Below are 23,407 nucleotides of genomic sequence, written 5' to 3'. Positions count from 1 at the left end.
GGCGCTGCATATGTTAATATCCTTTTTCCTAGGAATTCAAGGGAAGAAGAAGTACTCAGGGCACAGGTATTTTGGCTGCAATATAAATAAAACACAAGTTTCATTTATCTTCTCCTCCTGCTCCTGTCCCGAGCCCTGCTTCCCTTGGCAGGCCACCCTGAGCCAGGGCACTTTGGTGTCTAAGCACAAAAAAGAAGAAGGCAAAGGAGAAGAAGGCGCTGTGTAATTGTGCTGTACATCGGAAATTCTAGTGATGAAAGGCGAAGTGCAGCCCCGACTTCCCCTTCCTACAGAGTGCGAGCTGGAGCGCCCGGAGCTGGAGCCGTCCTCGCTGGGCAGCCTGAGGCAAACATGGACCAGGAAACGCTGGGCAGTATTGTCCTGTTGGCCATCATCACCCTCATCAGCGTGGTCCAGAATGGTAAGGAAGCCCCTTGCTCGGAGGGGGAGCACAGAGGTAGATTTTGTTCACAAGTCGTGTGAGAGCCAGGCCCGCACGGTCTGCGTGCACGCTCATTTCCCTCATCTGCATGTGTTGCCTTTTGCTTGAATGTGGAGGGGTGTGTGCATTTCTGTGTGAACTTGGGAATTTGCCTTCTCCTGGTCTTTGTCTCCCTTTAATGCTGATGATTAATCACACGGGTGGAGTCAGGGCAGCAACTTGGAGGTTTCACAAAAGTCCTCGCCGAAGTGTTTGCGATCAGCATTTTAACTGTTAATTACTAGGCCAGAGACTGGGTGGAAGGCAAGAAGCCTGGAGAGCGAAAGCAAGATATACGATTACGCAGACACCTCGATGTTCAGTTAGCCCAGCTGGGCTGACTTCAGTGCACCCAAGTTTACCTTCACCTGTAGGCTAAACATGAATTTGGGGGAGGGTGTGGGGAGGAACTCATCTTATCATTGTTTTACCTCCGTATTCCTTTTTTTTTTTTCTTTTGAAGAAACATGTTCTTTGTAAAACTTCCCCTTTCTCTAGCAATGTATAATTTTTTAAGCATTTTTCAAATGCATTATATAATTGTATATATAGAAAGATATGCTTGTTTGGGGTCTGCCTTTCCATTAACCCTGCTGTCACTTAAAAAACCAAGCAAGGTAACCAGATCTGAAAAAGACAAGACTGTGTGGAGCTCTCTTTCAAGTCCTGAGTTAGGGCTGCCTCAGACTCTTTTTATAAGTCTCTCCAGGGGCTTTGTCTTTACAGTTTATTCAGATACAGAAAGCAGAGTGACGGCTAAGGGCAGCTGCTGTGACTTAGTGGTCAATGACTGAAGGTTCACACACTGTCACACTTTGGAAATTTGAGCATCTAATCAATGTGGGATATTCTGATATGTTCCCCCCAACTGGAATCTGGACAGAGTCTGGTGATTAGCCTCTGGGCACCAAGTAAGCTTTCCCCCCGACCTCCCCACACCAGAGAGGTCCAGCCCTGCATTCTCTGAGTATGTTTCCTTATATGGAGCAACACTTGGTAGCTTTTTGACCCGGACATTTTCAGACTAAATCATGCCCAATACAGTTGCAGCTCAGAGAGGGAACAATTGGGTGGTTCAGGCTGCCACTGCTTCCAGTCATTGCGAGTTCATGCAGGTACCATGGCGGGGCTCCCTGGTCTTGTAAATAAGCAAGGGATTCATTTATGTGACCTGCGTGCACTTACAGGGACCTTGTGCTGGGCTGGGCGGTGTCCTGGGTACATGGGGATGTAACAGTGAAAGACAGCTGTGGTTCCTGCCTCCCAGGACAGGAAAGGTTAGGGGGGAAAGGTGGGCAGGAAAGGAAAGCAGGAAGCCTGCAATGACCGCCGCAGTCTCTGTGAGGCAGTTGCATGGGTGGGTGGGCAGTGCTTGCTCAGCTCCGTGAGGCGTCTCCCCTCCAGCTTTTCCCCTACAAGCATCAATGTAGCACCGAGAGTCAGTGGCCACCGGAACCGCTCCCTCTTACCTGCCTTTGCCAAGGCGGCTGAGCTCAGCTAGAAGGCTGCAGTGCATTCTGAGAGCTCAGGTTGAGTCGGGGAGGCTGCAGTGTCTCCTGATGGGAAAACCCTCTCTGCCTCTCTCCTATCTGAGAGCTCCAGGACCTGGCCTTGGTCTGTCAAGTGCGTCCTGAGCTTTCTGTAGTGACATGGCGAACCCTGAGTAGACTTGAGGTGGATGGTGAGATTTTTAAAGATTTCTGGCAGATGAGAGTAAATCTGCTTTGGTATATGGTGGGAGAAGGGGTTATAAATGGTCAAATGTCTGAGCCTTCACAACTCCAGTCTAAAAGCCTTGGCTTTTGACAGGCCATTTAAGATTGATGATGACATAGTGGCTGTGCAGTTTCCCCAACTGTTGAATGGGATGGAGGCTTCCTGGCAGGGCAGATACAAGTATGGACCCTCATGGAGCTACTGTTTTGGGCTGGAGAGTTCTGTGCTGGGCAGATCCCATACGGCCTCTGTTCCTGCCCAGCCCCCGGAAGCAGCTAAGGCAACGTGGGGGCAGAATGACCTTGTACAACGCTGTGGCCCCTGTGCTTGGGGAAGAGAGAAACTGCTGCTCTTTTGAAGCCACAGAAGGAGCCCTTGCAGACCCTCTGGGTGAGGTGGGGACCTGGGCTCCCGCGTGCTGCTGACAGGACTGGGTGAGAGAGCTTGTCACTTTTAAATGTTAAGGACAACAAGAAAAACGAAAACGACTTGGGAGATAACACTCCTGTTTCACTGTGAGTTTTTAGGCAAACACAACGGTCCAAGTGTACAGTTCAGAGCATCTCTTTGCATTTCTAATGCACCTCAGTGTTGCAGCACAGACCTACCTCACAGAGCTCAGAAAATATGCAAAAACTGTGCTTTTCTCCCTCTGCCCCCCACAAAAGCCTTTCTACCCTTTCTGTTAGTTGTAAGAAATATCTACGTGCTGTTGCCAGGCACTGCACAGTTTGCCTTTATCCCAAGACAAGCAGGTCCAGTCTATATGCATCTGTGATGTGTCCACGGCTCTGTGTTTAAGGACACTGCCTGGCAGAGGCCAGAGCCCAGCCCACCTGGCGGCACTTCCTCCTCTGCCTCTCAAATATTCTTTAGTCATCAAGATCTTTAAACTTGTGGCCCTCTTCCAGTTTGATCCTGCAAAATGCAGAACAAGTGTAAAACACATTGTTCTAAGAACTCTGGACCAGAACTACCGAAGCCTGGTTTTCCAGGGATTACAGACAGATGCATTTCCCTATGAATGGTATCTAGAGGGTCTCCAGCTTCCCCTGACAGAATGACCAGCAGCTTTGACATGAAGCAAACCTGGGAAACACAGATTTGGAGAAAGTGACTTCCACAGGCAGCCTAGCTCATTAGTTTAGGAGGGGGGTGTGTGCCAAGGGGAGGGGCACTGAATGGTGATGGCAGAGGAAAGGTTTGCTTCAGCAGGAGGGCTGTGCCCGCAGTCCTGATGGTTGCAGGGGAAGGTGGTGGGCGTTAGCATCATCCTTTCTCCTCTAAGAGAGGCGGCCTTCTCAACTCTCATCTTACTGTGTAGACAAGAAGCAAGACACATGGCCATGCAGGCAGGGATGTGCAGTCAGGGATGGTGGGAATTGTGGTAGGAGGGATATACAGCTGGTAGTGAGCACGCCCCTTACCATGCCATCCCTGCCATGCCCACCCCAACACACACTCACCATGAATCTCACGGATGCCATACGGAAGGCCTAACAGCCCAGCGGGGAGTTTGATGGGCCCTAGAAACAAGATCACGGACTCATGAAGCCCCTGAAACAGAAATCTTCTTCACGCCACCCTCAACTGCACACTCTGATGATGGAGAGCTCATAACACACTGAGCCCGCCTTTCCTCTTTCTTTGGTATGTTTCTTTATCGAGGTGTACTTGATATACAATATTATATTGGTTTCAAGTGCACAGCATAGTAATTCAACATTATTAGATGCTCACGCCAACTAATGTAGCTCCTGTCAACACAGAAAGATGTCACAGAACTATTGACTGCATTCTCTATGCTGTGCTTTCATCCCTGTGACTAATTTATATTATAGTGGAGATTTTGTGCCACTTTATTCCCTTTACCTATTTCACCCACCCACCCATGTACCCCAACCCCTCCTCCATGGTAACCCAGTCACTGCAGTGTCTGTGAGTCTATTGCTGTTTTGTTGTTTTTAGGTTCCACATATAAGTAAAATCATATGGTATTTGTCTTTCTCCACTTGTCTTATCTCATTTGGCAAAATACCATATTGTTGCAAATGGCAAGATTTCTTTGTTTTTTATGGCTGAATAATGTTCCATTATGTACCCCTTCTTCCTTCATTCATTCATCTATTGATGGACATGGCTTGTTTCCATATTTTGGCTACTAAAAATAGTGTGGCAATAAACATGGGGGTGCATACATCTTTTCGAATCAGAGATTTTGTTTTCTTCAGGTAAATTCCTAGAAGTAGAATTACTGGGTCATATGGTGTTTCAATTTTTGGTTTGTTGAGGAACCTCCATACTGCTTTCCATAGTTTACCTTTCCTCTTGTTGGGTGTATTGAGAGTTTGCTTTCTATCAAGCACGTGCTTTGTCCTGGACATAATATTATTTTATTTAATCCTTGCACTCTGTGAAATATCTCCTGTATATACCAAGTCTGCTGTAACATGGCTTCTTCAGCAGCTCATTTCTCACATGATTTGGTTCCAGACTCCCTTGTCGTTGGGCCATCCCCCGACCCCCACCCCAGCTCACGATGTTCTTTCTAAGATGCAGATGGGTGTTTTCTGTGCAGGGAACCCGTTCTTGAGATCCAGCACCGATTCTATGAAAACGAGTCATTGATGAGCTATTTGTTTTGAGAACTTGTAACACACTGCAGGCTCATATTAACTTTGTGGGTAACTAAAATCTAAAGATCTCTTTATGTGATTCTGAGAAAGCTTTTTAACTTCTGGAACCTCAGTTTCAACTGAGATGAGGAGTTATGAATAACTGCCACATGTTGAAGCCACTGCATGCAATAACGTAGGTAAAGTAGCCAGCAGCGGCTGGAGTGCGCCTGATTCTCAGTAACGGTTTGCATCTCTGCTCTGTCTCTGTCTCTGTCTCTGTCTCCTCCTTGGGGTTGGCCTAATGTTGGTAGCTAGCCAAGATAAATATCTCATCGGTCTTTGCATATATAGTTTCTGTAACGTAGCTGAGGATAGCAGTGAGGAGTGGGCGGAGGTGTCGCCATTCTCTCAAGTGTAGCTGAGAAGGCCGGATAGTGGACTGTAGTGACTACTGGACTGCATAGGCTTGCTTTGTTTTATGGGTAGGAGAGATCTGAATTTGTTTCTGGGATAAAGAGGAGAGAAAATGAGACTCAAGTTCAGGAAATGGGGAAGACACTGATGAAAGGAAAACCCAGAGAGGCAGCAGAAATGGGGTCAAGGTCACAGGTAGAGGGTGAGCCTTGGGAAAGAGGAAGGGGTGTGTTTCCTTAAGCTGGGAGAGGAAGTAGGAGGGCAGACTCGAGAAGTACAGCCAAGTTGTATGCCCTTTGCAGGAATCACCTCGGACTTTCTCGACACTGTCCCTGGCTGCATGTTCAGAGGCAAGAGCTGTCATCCTGGGTTCTGGAAAAGCAATGATCAGAATTTTCTAGCATAGTCTGTGGTAAGAAGAGACATTCAGAATGGACAGATGTGTACTGAAACCCTGTATAGCTGATGGAAGCTCTGCAGCGAGCTTCAGTGTGATGATAAGTGGAAAAAAAGTCCTCATATGCCCGGCTGGGTTCGCACCCCCGGCTCCACCGCTCCCAGCCAGAGTGACGCTGAGAAAGTTAATTTAACCTCCCTGAGCTGCAGTGTCCTTGACTACCGAGTGGGGACAGCATTGCCCACTTCTCAGAGTTGGGGCAAAGCCTAACGGGGGCAGGTTCATCAAGCACCTACCCGTGTGCCAGGAGGGCTTCACACAGGCCAGCCCTGTAGCTGAATTCAAAATGGGCACATTCTTAGTGAAGGGATGTGCGTTTGCCATAAAGAAAACCATGAAAGGCTTTTATTCACATACAGAGTGGATAAGGCATCCTTCCCTTTTGGGGGAGGCTCTATGAAGCTGATGGAGCCCTGGGGTGGATCCCTGACTCTCTCACTTTCCCTCTTTTCATGCTAGAAATAGGAATAAAGTAGGAGGGGAGGGGAGGGGAGGGAGACCTTCATCCCCCACCCCCACCGTCCAGTCGGTGGACAGACCCTCTGGGTTCCGGCCCCTCGGCACCTCTTCCATCCCACAGCCATCTCCTTAATTAGTCCCTCCTGTCTTCCCTGCATCGTGGCCTGATCCCTCTAAACACTCACCGCACCGGGCTAGAGAGGCTTCCTGCCTTTGCCGTTCCCCAGCTTATGCCTGCCAATGACCTTGTCGCTCTCAAGATGGAAATAAAATCTGTGTTTCTTCCTGCGGCTCTCAGCAAGGTCACAGCCACACTGCCGAGTCCAGTGGGCACTTCTCGGTGATCATCGTCCTGAAGCCTTGGCCTGCTTTTCCTTTCTCATTCAGGCTCACTCTGTCCACCCTCTGAGCACTTCAAATGGCCTCTTACCACGGTCTGCTTTCCCTTTGTCCACAGCTCAGTGCACCATATAAATTTAATTCCTGTGTTTTGTTTACTGGGTCTGCTCTATCTCCTCCTCTTCTTGCCGGATCGTAAGCTTCTCCGGCCGAGGCTTTTTGTGTGTTTGTTCTCAGATGCAAGCTAAGTGCCTGGCAAGTGATCAAGATAAATGTCACTGAGAGAACAATTCACCATCTACCTCTGGCCTCACTTGCAAGTCGTCAGGGTTCCACTTCACACTCCCCGTATCCCCATCATTAGCTGGACATACTGAACCAAACACGGTTCTTGACTCTGGACCCTTGCATATTCCGTTCCACCGGAAGGAGTGACCTCCTCTGTTGTTCCCCGTCCCTTCATCTGCTTGGGTAATTCTTACTTGCTCTGCAGATTTTCCCTAGATGTCCCTCCCTCTAGGGATCCTTCTGTGACCCAGATAGTGAATTAAGTTGCTCCTTTGATCCTCGAGGGCTCCTCGTTCTCACCAAGTCTCATCTTAGCACGAAGCACGAAGGGGTGACTTCCATTTCACTTTGTCTGTTTCCTTCGACTGTAAGATCCTTGAAAGCGGGGATCGTGTCTTGTTCACCACTGCACCGCCACCACCTAATGCAGGGATTAGTAGGGGGTAGCTGCGGAGTAAAGTTTTGCTAAATGACATTTCCTGGAGCACTTTTAGGGCTGTTTGGAGGGTAAGTCAAGGGCACATTTTGCATTCTAGCAAAATAATGGGGCAACAGGCGCATGAAAGTGACCATTGTAACCCTACCTTTCCCTCCGCCAGGGTTCTTTGCCCACAAGGTGGAGCATGAAAGCAGGACCCAGAATGGGCGAAGCTTCCAGAGGACGGGGACGCTTGCCTTTGAGCGGGTCTACACTGCCAAGTGAGTCCAAACCCTGACATTGCTGCCTAACAGAGCTGGGGCGTGGGCACGGGGCCGCCCCACCCTCAAGGTCACATGGCAGTCTGGACCAACCTTCAGAATGGCAGGGAGGCGAGTTCCCAGCGGAGGCTTACCCCCCTCCCCCCCGGGGGTTTTGTGGACACCCTTCATCACATAAGTGCTTGTAGTTAAAGACAGGAAGCAGGGATTTGGGGTGGGGTTGGCGTGATCCCCACAGCTCCTTCTTGCTCCAGAAACCTCTGAGCCGGTCATGGACTCATGGGGCCGACCAGTTTCCTGTGGGGCTAGCCCAGAGGGACTCCCCCAAAACCCAGCCCCACTCCTCAGCGGGCTTCAGGAGCAATAGGCAGGCATGATGGCAACTGCCCCCCTCCCCCTGGCGCCCCCTCAGTGGAAGTCCGAGGGGCCTCCAGGACATTTCATGGCCTCCTTGAGCAACCAGAATGAGAACAGAAAGAATGGAGGAATTGTGCGATTGCTCATTCTTTACTTTTGCATAAAAAAGCCTATTTGAAAACAACTGAACAGCGTAGTGAAGGAGATGGATGCCGTTTGGGATGCAGATTTGAACGATGTTATTCCAACACTCATTTCTCATTTATGCAGAATGTGTTTAAATAGACGGTTCAGCCAGTGGCCTGTTTGCCTGCTTCTCTGTACCTGTGACCACAGGCCTGTCGGAAAGGAAGCCTTGGGAGACGAGCTAGCTCAGGAGCCGGCCTGTGGTCTTGGCGAGACTAGGATGTCCCTGGAGATACCTTCCAAAGCGGCAGTCATGGCCACCTGGGAAAAGTCCTCTTAGAATGGCAAGAACAGCATGAAAAAGGATGCCTGCAGAAGCATCAGGGCCTCGGTCCTCGGCCGGCTCTGTGAGGGCAGCTCAGGGGAAGGACTCACATTCAGGGCTCACAAAAGACAAACGATTCACCTCCCGTGAATTAAACTGACTTCGAGGGCTTTCAGCTGCTCAGGCCTTCATCACACTCACCAACATGCTTTCTCTTCAGTCCTTTTCCTCATCTGGGTCTTTTTATTTTGTAAACAAGGTACGGGGAGGACGGGAGCCCCAGCTCTTGTCATTGCTGTTTCTCATCGCAGGCCCTTTTTCTCCCTCAGCTTCTAAATTGCTGCGTGGACCGTGTGCCCCATGCATGGACACATTTGTGAGGCCGAGCAGGCTGGTTCCCCGGCCCCCGGACCTCTGGGGCCCTGTACTTCAGGCCGCTCCTGAGGGCTCACAGCCCCTGCAGAGTGCACGATGGAGACCCCCTCCCTCCTGCCAGCCCCTCCTGTGCGGGGACCTCTCTCTCATGCTAAGTGCTGCCGCAGAGCATTATTCTGGCAGTTCTAACCTCAAGGAAATCCTCCGCTGATTCCTCCTATTTTAACATTTGGACCTTTAGCATATTAATTCTCAGAATCTATTGAAGGAGTTGAAAGCTGTGATTTAAATCATTTTAGACATTTACACTTAAAGGAGGCCAGGGAAAGTATGTAGGGGGCCATCAACTTCTCTGTGCCATTTTCAGGGGAGATGTGAGGGTACCCCTCAGACACATCCATGTGCAAAAGGTGCAAAGAAGGTGTCTTTGATCAGGGGCGACGTCAAAACCTCTCTGAAAATGGAATCCAAAGAAAGCATTAATCCTGTTCTATTAGTTTGGAAAGAGAAGCTTCTTTCCATCCAGATTACTGAGTTCTTAGGAACTCAGCTCATGCATTTTGGAGAAGTCAGGCAGGGTGGCTGGGCCATGCAGTGGAACTTCACTGTACTTGTGAGAAGTGTCACGTTTGTGTCTTGCCAGCAGTGAAGAAAGAGTGGAGCAGGCCGGGCTGTCTAGTTTCTGCTGCTTTCCCCCAGGAGTAAACTAGCTCTGCTTCTCAGAAGCCCCTGTGCTTGCACCTGGCCCCTGCTGCCAGTCTCCAAATTGCAGAAGTGTCATTCGGTGGTGGCTGCCCTGCGTCACTGGTAGGATGGTTTGCCAGTTCTGCAGTGGCCTGGGGTTCCTGAGGGAAGAAGGAACTAGAGGAGAGTGGTGAGCAATCGCTGCTGCCTGGAGGTCCCCACTGTGTGGGCGCTGCAGCCCAGCTCCCCAAATCCACGTGTCTTTACCTCTTAACCTCCTTAGGAGGGAAAGGAGGATGCGGGGTGGGGAGAGAGCTGCAGGAAGGTGGGGAGTAAGGGGAGAAAAAGGAGAATTTTCTGTAAGATGAAGGCTGCCCAGACATTGCTATGGGTCTGCAACAAAGACCACTTCCTCCCCGACCCACCTAACAGACCTGCATGTGAGCCTGTGGTGGTTTGTAGAAGGGGCTGAGAAATCAGTGCAGCAAAATGCTGGCTAAAGCCATGGCCCCCAGGCTGCTTGCCTCTGGCAGGAAGCCCCCGGGAAGGTGCTTATGTGTTAGTTTGGTAGTAAGTCATCTCCAGAGATAGTGTCTCCAGGAGTCTCCTAAGCACCAAAGAGGGGTAAGCCATGGGGTTGCAAGAATGTGTATTTAAGCTTGCTACATAAAATATAAAAAATTAAGCTTTACTTATTTTTAATATACAGGTTGAGAGTGGTATGTGGATGTAATTTATGCATAAATACACCCATCACAGGGTTGGTGATCAAAACTTTTGGTCGATGGGGTGTGAGATCCTAAATGTTTAGAGATTGTAGCTATAAAAGAAGATGAGCGTAAAAGATAAATGATGCCAGTGGATTGAAAAGCCTGATGCATATTTTTCAGCATAAAATATGATTGTTGATGATATGGACAGTTTGAGATTTGGAGGCAGTTGGTAAACAGACATTGCAGCCAGGTGTGCCCCATCAGCTCAGACCTGGCTGTGGTTAATGGTCTGTCCACCCACCCATCTCCCACCAGGGCAGGGCTGAGTCAGGGTTTGAGAGATAAAAGGAATCATGACCTTGATTCTCTGTCCATGTGTATAAAATACAGTTCAAAGCCCCGTTTCCAGCTGATGAGCACAGCTAGCGCAGTGACTCCTTGATTTTTGGAGAAAAGTCAGGTAACTGGCCTTTGATGCTTCCCTTGAACACAGGTGAGCCCAGGCTGCAGAGGGAAGAGGGATCTCTGGAGATATATAATTTTCTAGCATGTGTCCCAGAGATAACAAGGTCGTGGGCTGCTAATAGGTATTACAGGGAAGAACAAGTTCTGTACAGCAAGACTTTTGAGAAACTTTAACGTACTAAGGGACTCTGTGATTCTCCAAGAAGGGGAGGTCGTTTCTAACTACAGACTCCCTCCTTCTTTTTTTTTTTTTCAGAGCATAGCAAGGGTTTTGTGTTTCACAAAATGCATTTTGGGAGATGCTACCTAATGTCCTGTCTCCCCTGCATCTCTCAGAATCCACTCTAGACTGACTTCCAAGTAGAGTGACTTGTCAAATAATTTGAAGGTGAGAGATCTACATTGATTTTATTGATTAGGATTGACACTATTACCATTATTAGTGATGTTTATTTATTTAAAAGTAACCCAGACTAACAAAACATGAATTTAAGTGCTCCTGTATCTCATTGCCAAAGGTGGAGAGAAAGGGGAAATAGCAACGAGTCCTTTTCTCCATAAAAACATTGATAGTGTCCTGCACTGAATTGAACATAGCACAGTGAATTGTCCTGAGATCTGCTGAGCAGCTCGTAGTTAGGCTTCGAGAGATGAGAGCTGAAATGGGTTTGTCGGTTTTGCCTTGCTGAAAAAATGGCATGAAACTCTCCACAAAAGAAAATTTGGAATAATAACAATTTGTTAGAGGGAAAGATGTTTCCACTGGGGGTCATAAGAAGGAAAACATTGGAGCAATAAGAGCCACCGTTTACTGCCCGTGTACTGTGAGCCGGGCACCACTTTATCTTATTTTATTCTCACAACAGTCCAGGGAGGTAATTACTGACGTCTCCACTCACCCCTTCTGCATAAGAACAGTGAGGCTCAGTAAGGCTAAGAAATGCACCTGCGTTCACACAGCCAGTAAGCTCACACAGACTCAGCACTGGAGCCACGCTCTGTGACTTTAACAACCACGTGAGCAGCCACCAGCCTTCATGCAAGAGGCAGCCATGTCATTGCCCAAATCTTGAATTCAGCCCAGCAGCAGCCCTCTCTCAAGGAGGGCATAAAGGCATGAAGCTTCAGGTGGAAGACATGTCAGAGGTCCTGGATGGAAAAGGGACTGGCTTGAGTCAGGGTGAGGGGCAGGACTCTGGGCATATTCTGGAAATCCAGAGAAGCGGCCCATTCTTTTAAAGCTGGGAGAACTTCGCTCAATTCCAGACAGACCGTGTTTCATTAGGGACCAAGGTGACTTGAGATGGAATAACTGATGCAATGTCAAATCACTAGACAGTTCTTCCTAAGGAGCAAATCCCTTGGACAATCAAGAATTTTCAAAAATTCTGCACCACCTAGACAGAACCATGACTTAAAAACAAACAAACAAAAACAGAAGCCTGATAACAAGGAGGAAGCAGGGGAGATCTTTGGTATTAATAGATTTTCAAATGGTTGGAGCATCAGATATTAGATCCCACCAGACACAGAATGTTATTCAGCTAAATAAAAAGAATGTTCCCTCCAGTTTTCTTGAACGAGGAAACAGATCACATTCTCAGTCCCAGGGCTGCAGTTCTGTGCCTCTAATAACGTACAACAGTGGACATAATGATCGTGTTCAGTAGCTGCTACAGTTATCACATTGGGACCCATTTATTCAAGATAACTTTCTGAGCATGAGAATTTCAGAATCGACCCTGGTTTCTTGACTGGACAAAGCTCACCTTCCCTTCCTCAGCCTGGCTGGTGGTTCTGGCATAAAGGTTCCCTTAATTGGGTTCTTTTCCCCCCACACCCCCGCCCTGACTGCCACCGCAGCCCTGCTGTCTGTGTGGCTCACTTTTCACTTCTAAGAAGTGTTTGGCACAGCCAGGGGCGGGAACACTGCCAAAGCGAATCTACAAAGAAACCAAGTCTCCGATCGGCTTCACTGAGGAAGAGAGTAAGTGGATTCTGACCAGGTGTTTGCTTTACACCACGGTCTGGGTGATGTGCCACGGGGCGGCTGCATCTTATCTGGTAGCTGTAAATGGAATTGTGAATGGGGCTCCTGCCCCTGTACACTAGTGATTATTAGTTTGGGGTTTCAGGTGATTTTCAGCCTACACTGCGATAACACATTTTCTGATTTTTCTTCTTATTTCTTCTATAGCCAAAACTGTGTCGACGCCTACCCCACTTTCCTCGTGGTGCTCTGGAGTGCAGGGTTACTCTGCAGCCAAGGTAACTCAGGCTTCCCTGTGTTCTCTTTCTGAAAGGTGCGTCTTGAGGAGGTTCAAGCAAAGGTTTTTTGTTGAAAAGACTTTGCCTGACCTCCAGCTCCGATCCGTAAAGCCCTGGAGAGATGAGACCCTCGGGAGGGCATGTTTCAGGCGCGCGCTCGGTGCCTGTGCGGAGCTGGTGTGATAATGCATTGCTGATGCTTGCTCCCTGGCGGCTGGTTCAGAGAGGCTGTGCTGACAAGGGAGGTTTAAAGTGAAATGTGACTCAGAATCCTTAAGCAGTGTCAGCTCAGATACAAGGGCATTATACATGAGAGTGCCTGAGGGGTCTGTTCCGGGCTGGCTGTCACTCGGCCCTTTTGCTAGTAAGCTTCCAGCCTGACAGTCCTTTGGGCGTGTGCGTACAGAGCCACAGGCTGGATTCCAGGTCTCCAGCCTTCCCTGGGTTATCAGCAGCCCACAGTCTTGACTTCAGCAAGTTACTCCTAGATTTGATTTAAAATTAAATGGCAATCAGAGTCATATCTCCGGTCCCCTTTGGAGATGGGCCCCATGTCGGGGGGAGGCTTGGCATGACCTGGCCAGCGTCCACACCGTGGCTCAGCAAGGTGCATAAGAAAAAGCCGCTAGCGTCTTCTGATGAAATATTAAATTCTTCTCATATTCTCTCACTTTATATAGTAGGTAGAGTGCATATTATTTCCTTTATTATCTTGCAGGAGACTTTGGTTCACTCAGCTGGTGAATAATAGCCAGAAGAGCCCAGATTTTTTGGGCTAAATACTGGATTTTTCACAAGTATCCCTTTACTATTCAGTCATGTAATACATACACATTGAGCACCTACTATGTGACCAGCCCTGTGCCTGGATTTGCAGTAGTAGTAAATATAAAGAGATGGTGAAGCATACAGCAGCTGGCGAGATGAACGGCAGGAAATAAGAGAATGGATGAATGATTGCTGAGGACAAGTAAGGTGCAGTGAGGAGAACGGAGGTGAGAGCCGGCAGCAGACGCCACGGCAGGGATGCCACGTGGCCTCCTCCTGTGCTCCACAAGGCTGTCAGTAGGCCTCTTTATTTTCCAATTTCTCTCCTTAGTTAAATGAGAAACATGTTTGGCATAACTTGAAAAATCAAGTCGAACTGCTCTCATGCCAGGAGTTATGATTCCTTTTATGTCTGAGATGATCCTTGATAGAGATGCATTGTAGGGTTGTTCTAGCTAGGTTAATACAAAGGGAGTCTGAGGTGGTTCAGAGCCCTGGGACTTTGCATTTCCTGCCAAAACAGGCACTGACATTGCCAGGGGACAGAAGTGTCAGCAAACCTTGTTTGATGATTGTCATTTCTTGTGAATACAAGAGATCGGAAAAGCTTTTAGCTGGGAGGAACCTCAGGGATCATGGCAGCCCAAACCTTTTACTTTACAGAGCGGGAGTCCAAGCATCAGAGGGACAAGTGGTTTGCTTAAACTCCAGAATTTTGGAGCCCAGACTTGAACCCACTCTGCGCCCCCTGCTTTGCAAGCAGCCCAGAGCCACACAAGAGGCACAATGCCATTCCCTGCATGAGGGCAAACAGGGCAGCAGTTTTCCACCCCTAATTCCTATCAGCTCATGTTCAGTTCCGTTCCCATGGAATAAAGGATGCACCACAATGTAGAGCCCCCCGGCTGGGACAGACCAGGAAAAACTTTGTCCAGGACAAGTGATGACTTGTGATAAGTCTGTGACTTTCAGAGAGTAGGGTGAGCCTCACTGGCAGTTTCTGCAGAGCTTTGATTTCTAATCTGTCTTATAACAGCATTTTGGGAAGCAAAGTGAAGTTGGGGAAAGAACATGGGTTTGGGCAACTGACGGACTGGAGGCAGTTCACGGGACACTCACTGCTGGTGTCATGACACTGGGCTGTTACTCAACTTTCCTAAGCCTCAGTTTCCTCATTTGTAAACAGGAATAATAGTGTTCACAGGATGATTGAGACAAGGTGATAAAGCCCCTGACACAATGCCTGATGTGCATCAGATTGAACCTGCTGATATGAGACTGCTGATATCTGACTGCTTGTGACCCACAAACATGGCACTTTCCTATAGTTTAGCTTAAAATAGGAACCCAATACATGCTGTTATTGATGGTCCTGGTGGTGGTCTGTTTGAAATCAGACAGACGTGGTTTCAAAGTCCGCCTCTTGCATGGCCCACTTATCTGACCTTTCTTCATTTATCTGACAAATAGTTTTTGAAAGCCAGTGCATGGCAGGAGCTACGCCAGGCGCAGAGATGATGGATAGCTAAAGATGGCTCTCCTCGTGGGTCTTTTGGTCTGGGAGGTAACTCTGGGCTCACTGACTTCCTTGAACCTAAGTGTCCTCATCTGTCAAATGGTCACAGTGATGTGCTCCTTACCAGGTGGCTGGGAGGCTTGGAGCCCCCAGGACTCAAAGTGCTTGGGGTGGTGCCCAATATATACAAAGTGCTGGTCAAGACGATTAATTTGGCATTTGAACGGTGCTGAGAGGCTTTCAATGTGCTTTTATACCCATGCCCCTATTTCACCCTCATGGTTATTGATAGGGAGGAAGCTCTCATAAGCCCTTTGTCTAGAGGTCCAATGAGTTAAGCATTAGCTCCAGGTTATAATCCTGGTGGGGTGGGTTTTCTAACTCTCAGTTCCAAGTGTTCAGGACTCCATAGGGTCATCTGGGCGCTGCTCAGGCCCATTCCAAGAGAATTTCCTTTCCTAGAGAGCATTTCTGAATAGTGGCAATTGTTCAGAAAAGGTTGGGCATTGCACTGCCTGGAAGCCCAGAGGTGAAGGGTGTGCTTTTAAGAGAACTGGCCTCAGAGCCGGGCTCAGGGTTCAAGTCCAGCTCCTCACCACCCCCAACCACACACACACACACACACACACACACACACACACACACACACACACACACACACACACACACACACACACACAACCTGACAGTCTTATACAAGCTCCTTGACCCCTTGAATCTAAGTTGCCATGTCTGGAGATAGAAAAGGTGATAATGGTCATGTGGAAAGGGTCCAGATGAGATGATGGATATGAAATACTTTGAAAACTGTCCCACAATGCTGATATAAAGTAACATTACTACTATCAAAGTTCTCAAGGTTTCTTCAGTCCGAGGCTTTTGGCTGAGGTTCACATCAGCCCTGACTGTCAAAACCTAAGGCCTCTGCTAGGTACTGTGGCAACATTAGTTGTGTGAGAACTGTATTAACATTGTGTTAGCATGTTTTGGCCGCTACAAAACTAACACAGGTGTTTCCCTTTCTCCACTAGTTCCTGCTGCCTTTGCTGGACTCATGTACCTGTTCGTGAGGCAAAAGTACTTCGTGGGCTACCTGGGAGAGAGGACTCAGAGGTAGGCTGCTGGGACTGTGTAAGAGCCTTGGTGTAAGTTATGCTTTTTGGCAGCAAGAGTGTTAATTCACAAATATTCTGCCTAGCACTGAAGGCTCTGGGGGATCCCTGAGGGAGGAGGGCAAAGGCAACTAGGATCCCTCACCCTTTACTCCCTGAATTTTGCAGGCTCTGAAAACACAGCTGGGGGACTTGACTAGTTTTCCCATCAAAAAAATTCCTCCACATAGTGTCAGGCTCACAACAGATGCCTTAACACTGTGTGCTGGATATTCTTTACAGCCCCACACCCTCTGGGGTTTGAATGACTTCCTGTGTCTGGCTTCTCAAGGCCTCCAGTGAGTGAAGCATTTCATTGTTTGCCTAGAGAAATGGGAACTAAAGCTTGCACCTTGGTAAGTTCTCTTGAGTAACAGAGCATCAGGGACCAGCAGAAAGAGCAAATAAGATGCCAAAGCATGCAGAGGATGGAGACAGTGAACAGAGGCACCACTGCATTGCTTATAGATGTTGCCTGACAGAAAGTCCCAGGGCAATGGTTATATATTCACTATACCTGGATTTTAGTAAGAGAAATGATGATACTCACAGAAGAAATGTTCAAGTTCCAGTATGCCACCAGCTCCTTAGAGATCAGAATTCCTAATAGGCAGAAGGGCTCCGAGGGGTAGGCATGTGTTCTGGGAGACCGACCCCACCTTCCCCACCATGTTTTCTCCCATGTCTAGTTTCCCATCCCTTCTCTGTGGCGTCCTGCAGCCGTGACAAGGACAGTGACATCCCAGGAGGCTGGCAGGGAAAGCACTGCCTCTGGGTAGCCTGTGCTCAGTGACTTGGGGGGCTCAAAGGTGATCTGCAGCTGGAGAAAAATGGCCCTTCCTCCAGCACCTCTTTCCCATGCTCATCTCTTCCTCATTCTTCCTCAGCGGCTTTCTTATTTCTCCTCTAAAACCACAATTCCATTATCTCTCTTACCTTATCAACACGGTCCTGAATGATATTTTTTGTTCTCTTGTATCCCGGAAAGCCTCTATGTGCCCCAGGAGATTGCCTGTCGTAGAGTTGAGGGGGTCAAAGTGTCTGTCAATGAAGTAGGGCATCTGAGCTCTCAGGGCGGCCCCCTGGGCATCCCCGCCGCCCTTCCCCACGTCCCTGGGACCCGGCCTAGTCCCTCTGCTCTCCATCTGTCACCACTTGCCTGAGATCTTGAAGTTGCTTTAATATTAAGACAATCTATGGAACATGACAAACGGTGCCCATTTACCCACAGGCCCTTTTCATTTTAAAGGTAATCACTGCTAGGGAATGAACAGAGGTGGCAGACCTAAACACAAGGGTATAGGCTTAAAATCTTAAAATTATTCGGTTTCTCTGGACCTCATTGAAATGTAAACTGCCTAACCTCATATCCTTGCCTGGTCTCCCCCATTAAGTGGTTGTAACACCTCGCCAGCCCCTTTACCCACTGTGTGTGCTGGTTGCAAACCCTCCCCACCTCTCCTAATCATTTCATTACCAATCAATCCTGGATTTTAGGTGCGCTTCCCTGCTGTGATCAAACACGGCCTCACGATACTTTCTAACACAGAGATCTTAGCAGTTGTCATCAATACAAATGATACATACTAGATGAAATATCTGATCCTAATCTAGGTCCAGGTACAGCCTGAGGAAGACGAAGCCTGCGGGCCTCTGTGGCTGGGTCCAAGGGGATTTCCAATTCTGCCTTCTAGAAACTACCTGCTAATACCCTCTTCCATTGCAGACTCCCCTCTTTTATCTACCTGCCCTCCGTCCCTGGGCCGTGTCACACTCTGACTCTGCAGATGCTTTAGTGCCCTAATGCCTTTGGGATCTGCTTTATTTCGTGGCCTCTCCAATGGAGGGACACACTGCTCAGTGAGATCCTTCCCCAGGAAGTCCTCTCTTGGGTTCTAGATCATCTTTGGCTCCTCCCCAGAAGCTGCTCTGACCCTGCCCACTTCAGGAATGGCAGCGTCATTTTGGCCCAGTGGGGAGGCGAGGCCTTCCTTGTCGCATCTCCCCCACCAGAGCATCTCCCTTTAGGGATTTGGCAGCTGCCTCCTATACAGCCCCTGGAAGTTCACGGCTCCTATTCTCAGTCCTACATCCTACATCTTACTCCTGACCTCTTCCCCGCTGTCCTGATTAGGCTGTCTATAACATCCTTACCTACATGGCTGAAAGTTAAGGAGGAATCTTAGTTTCTTCCCCCTTCATTCTAAGCTACTATCAGGCCCCAGCTCAAAGGCAGGTGGCATTGCATTACAAGACCGTTTGCCTTATATCACCTACATCCACCAGCTGGCACCAGGCTGTTCTCCTTGTCCCTCAGAACCCAGTACCCCTGTTGCAGCTCCCACTAAATTCCTCTTTGCAGTTCGAAGTTCTCAGCCAAATGGCAGAGGGGCAAAGATTGGCAGCTCTTGGGGCCAGTGAACCCCAGTTACCTGATTCCACCTGCTCTTCATCTGGCTCACAGCTCATTCACTCATTCACTTATTGACCACCTGCCCTGAGCCAGCGACTGTGTCAGTTGCTGAGAAGATAATGATAAGCTCTTGTCCTCAAGGAGACCTGGGGATCTCTGAGGGTAAGGGGCATGGTGCAAGACCAAAAATATTCAACTGACAGAAATAATAATGGGCACGATTTTCGAAAGGACTGATCCCTCACAGTCATTTTCCCTTAGAGTCCATATTTTACAGTCATGGCTCCCCACCGGTGTGGACCATGAGGTTCCTTCACCAGAGTTAGAGGGTCCTTTGGGGACCCCTCGGCAAGTATTATGGGTATCAATTCTGCTGTTTCTGAAGTGAAACTTACCAACCAGTTGTTCCAGAATCACCTGGGGTGTTTACTAAAAATACAGATTCCTGAGCCTACCTTGGACTTACAGAATCAGAATCTCTGGGGTGGAGGCCCAGGAATCTGCACTTTAACACCGTATTTGGGTGATTGTGATACACACAGAGCCTGGGAATCACTGAAAGTGGCTCATGCCTCTTTTCTGAAAATGATTCATTCATTCAACAAAAAGTGTGGAGGGCCAGATTTATTGGAGGTACATGGGGGCACAAAGGAATGATATCCCGCTCTATGGACCTTACAATTTTTATTCCTTCTTGAAGTTACCATATTTAAAGTGGCATTTCCTTATTGAAAAGATGAGAATTTTAAAGCCAGGAGAGATTATAACATTTTCCTTTTCTACCCACATTTTGTGTACATCTTTGTGTGAGACAGGGAGGGTGGGTGACACCGCAGTGCGCTGGGGCAGGGACTTGAATCTCTCCATAGCTGGGTCCACCTTTCTCACACCACAGCCACTCTTCCTAGAAGGTTTAGGCACCCTGGAGGTGGGAATTGCTTGGCATAATGCCTCTTTCATATTTTCGTGTAGGTTTTATGCTGTGTGTGGAGAACATGTTTGCTTCGGAATGAATAACCAAACCTAGTCTCCAAAATCTGGAGGGGTCCTCAGGAAATCGGGGACAGAATAGGACTCTTGCCTCACACAGACGGGGTTGAATCCCCGCTCTGCCTCTCCCTGGCTGTGGGACCTTAGGCGAGTCATTCTGCCTGGTCTGTTTCCCCACCTGGAAAACAGGTTAATGATGCCTCACAGAGTAATTCTGAGAATGAGATGAACTCATAGCTATAAAACGCCTGTTCCTTATAGAAATTTAATAATTTAATTCTGACTCTTCCCACCTCATTTAGCGAGAACTATCCATCAGCTTTTAGAGGCAATAAATATCTTGATTTTCCGTCTACTTATACAGCCTGTGCCCCGCGGAGGCCCCTCCCTCTTCCCCCTGTGCTCTGCCTGACTTCCTGTTGTGCGTTTTGCCTGAGCCTGCGGTGGGCTCTTCACATGTGCACACACACCCAGCTTCCAGGGGGTTGCCCGTCTCTGAGCTTGAGAGACTTCAAACTGCAGCTAATGCGGTGCCGGGCCGGGACCCCCATTCACACTTAGCCCTGCACGGGATGGGCATGTGGTGAGTTCTTGCCATCCACACCCTCTGCATGGCCCCCGAAGAGTTTGAGCACCAGAGACCTGTCTCCTTTCAGGGCCATATGTCTTGAGACCTTTAAAAACCTAGCCCAGATTCAAGAACACTGCTATTTCATCAGGAGGCACTGCCACTCCATTCTTCACCACGGGTTTATCTCAGGCACGTTCTGAAACAGCTTTGCAAATCACTTTTTCTTGTTTCTGTAATGAGCATATGGTGGCCTCGTTCATGTGATAAATCTGAGCCACCACAGTATTTGACTTTTCACAGTTTAACTTCTCTGAACCCTCTGTTCTCTAGCTAGAAAATATCCCTTACGCTGACTCCTTTAGTTTTTAGTCACTTCCTTATCGGCATGAGCAGGTAACTCCGTATTTGTCTGCTTGGGCCACCATACAAAATGCCACAGTCGGGGTGGCTTAAATAGCAGAAATTGACTGTCTCGCAGTTCTGGAGGCCAGAAGTCCAAGATCAGGGAGTTGGCAGCCCTGTTGTCTTCCGTGGCCTCTCTCCTTGGCTTGTAGGTCGCCACTGTCACCAGTTGTCCCTCTGCGCATATCTGTGTCCAAACCTCCTCTTCCTGTAAGGACACCAGTCGTGCTGAGTCACGGTCCACCCTCGTGACGTGGCTGAACCTTAATCACCTATTTAAAGACCCCATCTTCAAATACAGTCCCATTCTGCGGTCCTGGGGCTTAAGGCTTCAACAAATGAATTTGGGGGAACAGTCCAGCCCGTAACTTTCTCTTTAGGTCCCCGAATAAAGAGACAGTGTCTCACTTCATGAGCATGACTGTGAACAGGGAACCGAGAGAGAGAATACAGCTGGCCAAGGGCGGGGACAGTCTCGGCTTCAGTGGGCTGTGAGTCACAGAGGAGGCTGGTCAAAATGCAGATTCTGATTCAGGACATCTTAGGAGGAACCTGAGATACTCCATTTCTAACAAGCTCCCAGTGGATGCCAACGCTGCTGGTCCCTGGACCACACTTTGAGTAGCGAAGAGGTTGATGCTCAAGTGCTGAATGATTTTCAAGCTCTTGACATAGGAAAAGTATGAGTCTCATTATGAACCTTTGGGGTCCTTTTCAGAAAGATACCATTTCTAATGTCGAACCCAGGGATGCCCAGATCTGCTCTCTCCAATTATAGTAAGAAACAGGTTCAGCAGCGTCATTCACATGTTTAGCTGAGTTGGCTCTTTTTTTGAGCAGTTCTGATTACCAGAGTCCCCTCACCACAGTCTTTACTAACAGCCTTAAGGAGTCATTTGGTTGGACTTTCAGACACGCTAGATGGACGCAGGCACAGAGGTCACAGAAGGACCGCAGACGGCGGAGGAAGCAGGGATGGCTGCTGCTGTGCACAATCAGGCAGTCACATATCGCTGGGCGGTGCCTCCAGACCCCAGCTGACCATGTGCCTAAGCAGCTTAGGGTTTAGAGCCTTTGAGGGGAAGATAGGAATCCGCTAAAAGTCTCTCTCCCTCCATTCGCTTAACATGTAAGGGCCTATCTTCCATTGCTGGGGGCCCAGCTCTCATTAGTGTGAATGTGAGCTAGTCCCAGGCAGCCTCAGAAGAATAGATTGCACCTCCAATAGATGCCAAAGCCCCCTTTTTAATGCCACCAGCGTTATTGTTTCACTGAACCATCGCCCATGTCATTAAGTGCCGCATTATACATGGCAGCCCACATGGTTCACAGAGGCGCTCCCGGAAAGGAGCAGCTGAAGAGAGGGTCTGAAAGAGTGGATGGGGCGCTGATCCCCGGGCAGAACGCCATCTTCAGGCCGCCAGGGAACGGGAGTTCGGAAGGAAGTCAGGAGGGCAGAGGACCCAGACAGCCGCGCGCTGGCCACGGTGGGTTTTGAGGCCTGGGCTCTCTTAGCTGGGTTTTGAAATACGTGCGGTGACTAATAAAAGCTCAGACACTTCCATCCCTCACGTGAAGTAAGGAGCATTCTTGAGTAAAAGGAGCTATAACTCAAACCCCATGTAGCTCCAAGTGACATTTTTTTGTTACATTGCGTCCTCTATGCCGCTTCCACAGCATTTCTTTCTTTCTTTTCCAGCACACCTGGCTACATATTTGGAAAACGCATCATCCTGTTCCTGTTCCTCATGTCCCTTGCTGGTATACTCAACTATTACCTCATCCTCCTTTTCGGAAGTGACTTTGAAAACTACATAAAGACAATAACCACCACCATCTCCCCTCTGCTCCTCATTCCCTAGCTCTCTGCTGACTGTGGGGCCAGTGCCCTCATCTAATCAATACCCGAAGTCATCATAACTCAACCCTGTAAGAGACGCAGCTCCTCTTAGCTGCAAAGCTAATGACCAGCTGGGCTTTCCAGCTGGAGTTAACCTTGCTTTTCCTGGAAGAAAATAACTGTGTTTCAGCTCCAGCCCTTGAAAATGGCACTGGCCCCAGATTGGTTATTCAGACCCATTCAGGTCTTCCTTGACTCATCCTGCTCTCTGAAGACATCTTGTGAGCAGATTTATGTTTTCCTAAAATAAAATGCAGAGACATGTCTTAGGCTGGTGGCTGAGTGTTTTGTGGGTATGTTGCTACAGTTGAACAGCTAGTTTATTTTCCTCTACCTAAATTATGATAATAAAAAATACACTACACACACACACACATAGCCCGGGAAGGGTATTCACCAAAATGTCAACTGTGATTCTCTCTGGGTGAAGAGATTTTGGGGAGGTTTTACTCTTTTATTTGTATTTGAAATTTCTTAATGAGCAAATAAACCCCACTAAACAAAGAAACAGGAGAGACACAAGCGAAGCATTGCTTTTTTCCAGCCATCTTTCCTCCCTCCAGCTTGGTGCATGTTGCCCTCTGACCCCCACAGCACCCTATGCACGTCTCACCACAGCAAGCTACTCTTCCAATGTGAAGATATTTGTATGTATGTGTTGCCCATCCTCACTAAACCTTCGGTTCTTGACTATCCCTAATGTCCTATTTATTTTGCTTTCCTGTGCTAAGCTCAGAAACTGGCCCATAGTAAACACCAGATGAAACCATTTAGGAATTGAAACAAAATGTCCTGTGAAGTGATATAAGGGACAGTTGTTGTGAGTTTTTTGAGATTAAGCTGTGTTTTTTTTTCAACAGATTTAATAAGATAAATTCTGGACAAATGCAAAAAAAATACATACACTATCCT

At 48.3% G+C, this 23,407-nt stretch overlaps 1 protein-coding gene across 1 annotated transcript; it reads left to right on the top strand.

Moving 5' to 3' along the window:
• The first annotated feature begins 256 nt into the window (after positions 1-256).
• ALOX5AP (arachidonate 5-lipoxygenase activating protein) lies at positions 257-22,760 on the top strand. Its single transcript, XM_036917311.2, has 5 exons — positions 257-421; positions 7,372-7,471; positions 12,714-12,784; positions 16,100-16,181; positions 22,295-22,760. Exons 1-5 carry the CDS (start codon positions 352-354, stop codon positions 22,455-22,457), a joined length of 486 nt encoding a protein of 161 aa, XP_036773206.1. The 5' UTR covers positions 257-351; the 3' UTR covers positions 22,458-22,760.
• Positions 22,761-23,407: the final 647 nt, after the last annotated feature.

The sequence above is a fragment of the Manis pentadactyla genome, chromosome 2 (assembly GCF_030020395.1).
Source record: "Manis pentadactyla isolate mManPen7 chromosome 2, mManPen7.hap1, whole genome shotgun sequence".
Lineage (NCBI taxonomy): Eukaryota > Metazoa > Chordata > Mammalia > Pholidota > Manidae > Manis > Manis pentadactyla.
Note: the sequence above shows the minus strand (reverse complement) of the source record. Positions and strands in the feature narration are given on the sequence as shown.

Excerpts from the sequence above, each read along its gene's own strand:
- ALOX5AP (XM_036917311.2), top strand. The coding sequence starts at position 352 with ATGGACCAGGAAACGCTGGGCAGTATTGTCCTGTTGGCCATCATCACC. Across the intron at positions 422-7,371 it reads CATCAGCGTGGTCCAGAATG|GGTTCTTTGCCCACAAGGTG; the intron begins GTAAGGAAGCCC and ends TCCCTCCGCCAG. Across the intron at positions 7,472-12,713 it reads GAGCGGGTCTACACTGCCAA|CCAAAACTGTGTCGACGCCT; the intron begins GTGAGTCCAAAC and ends TTTCTTCTATAG.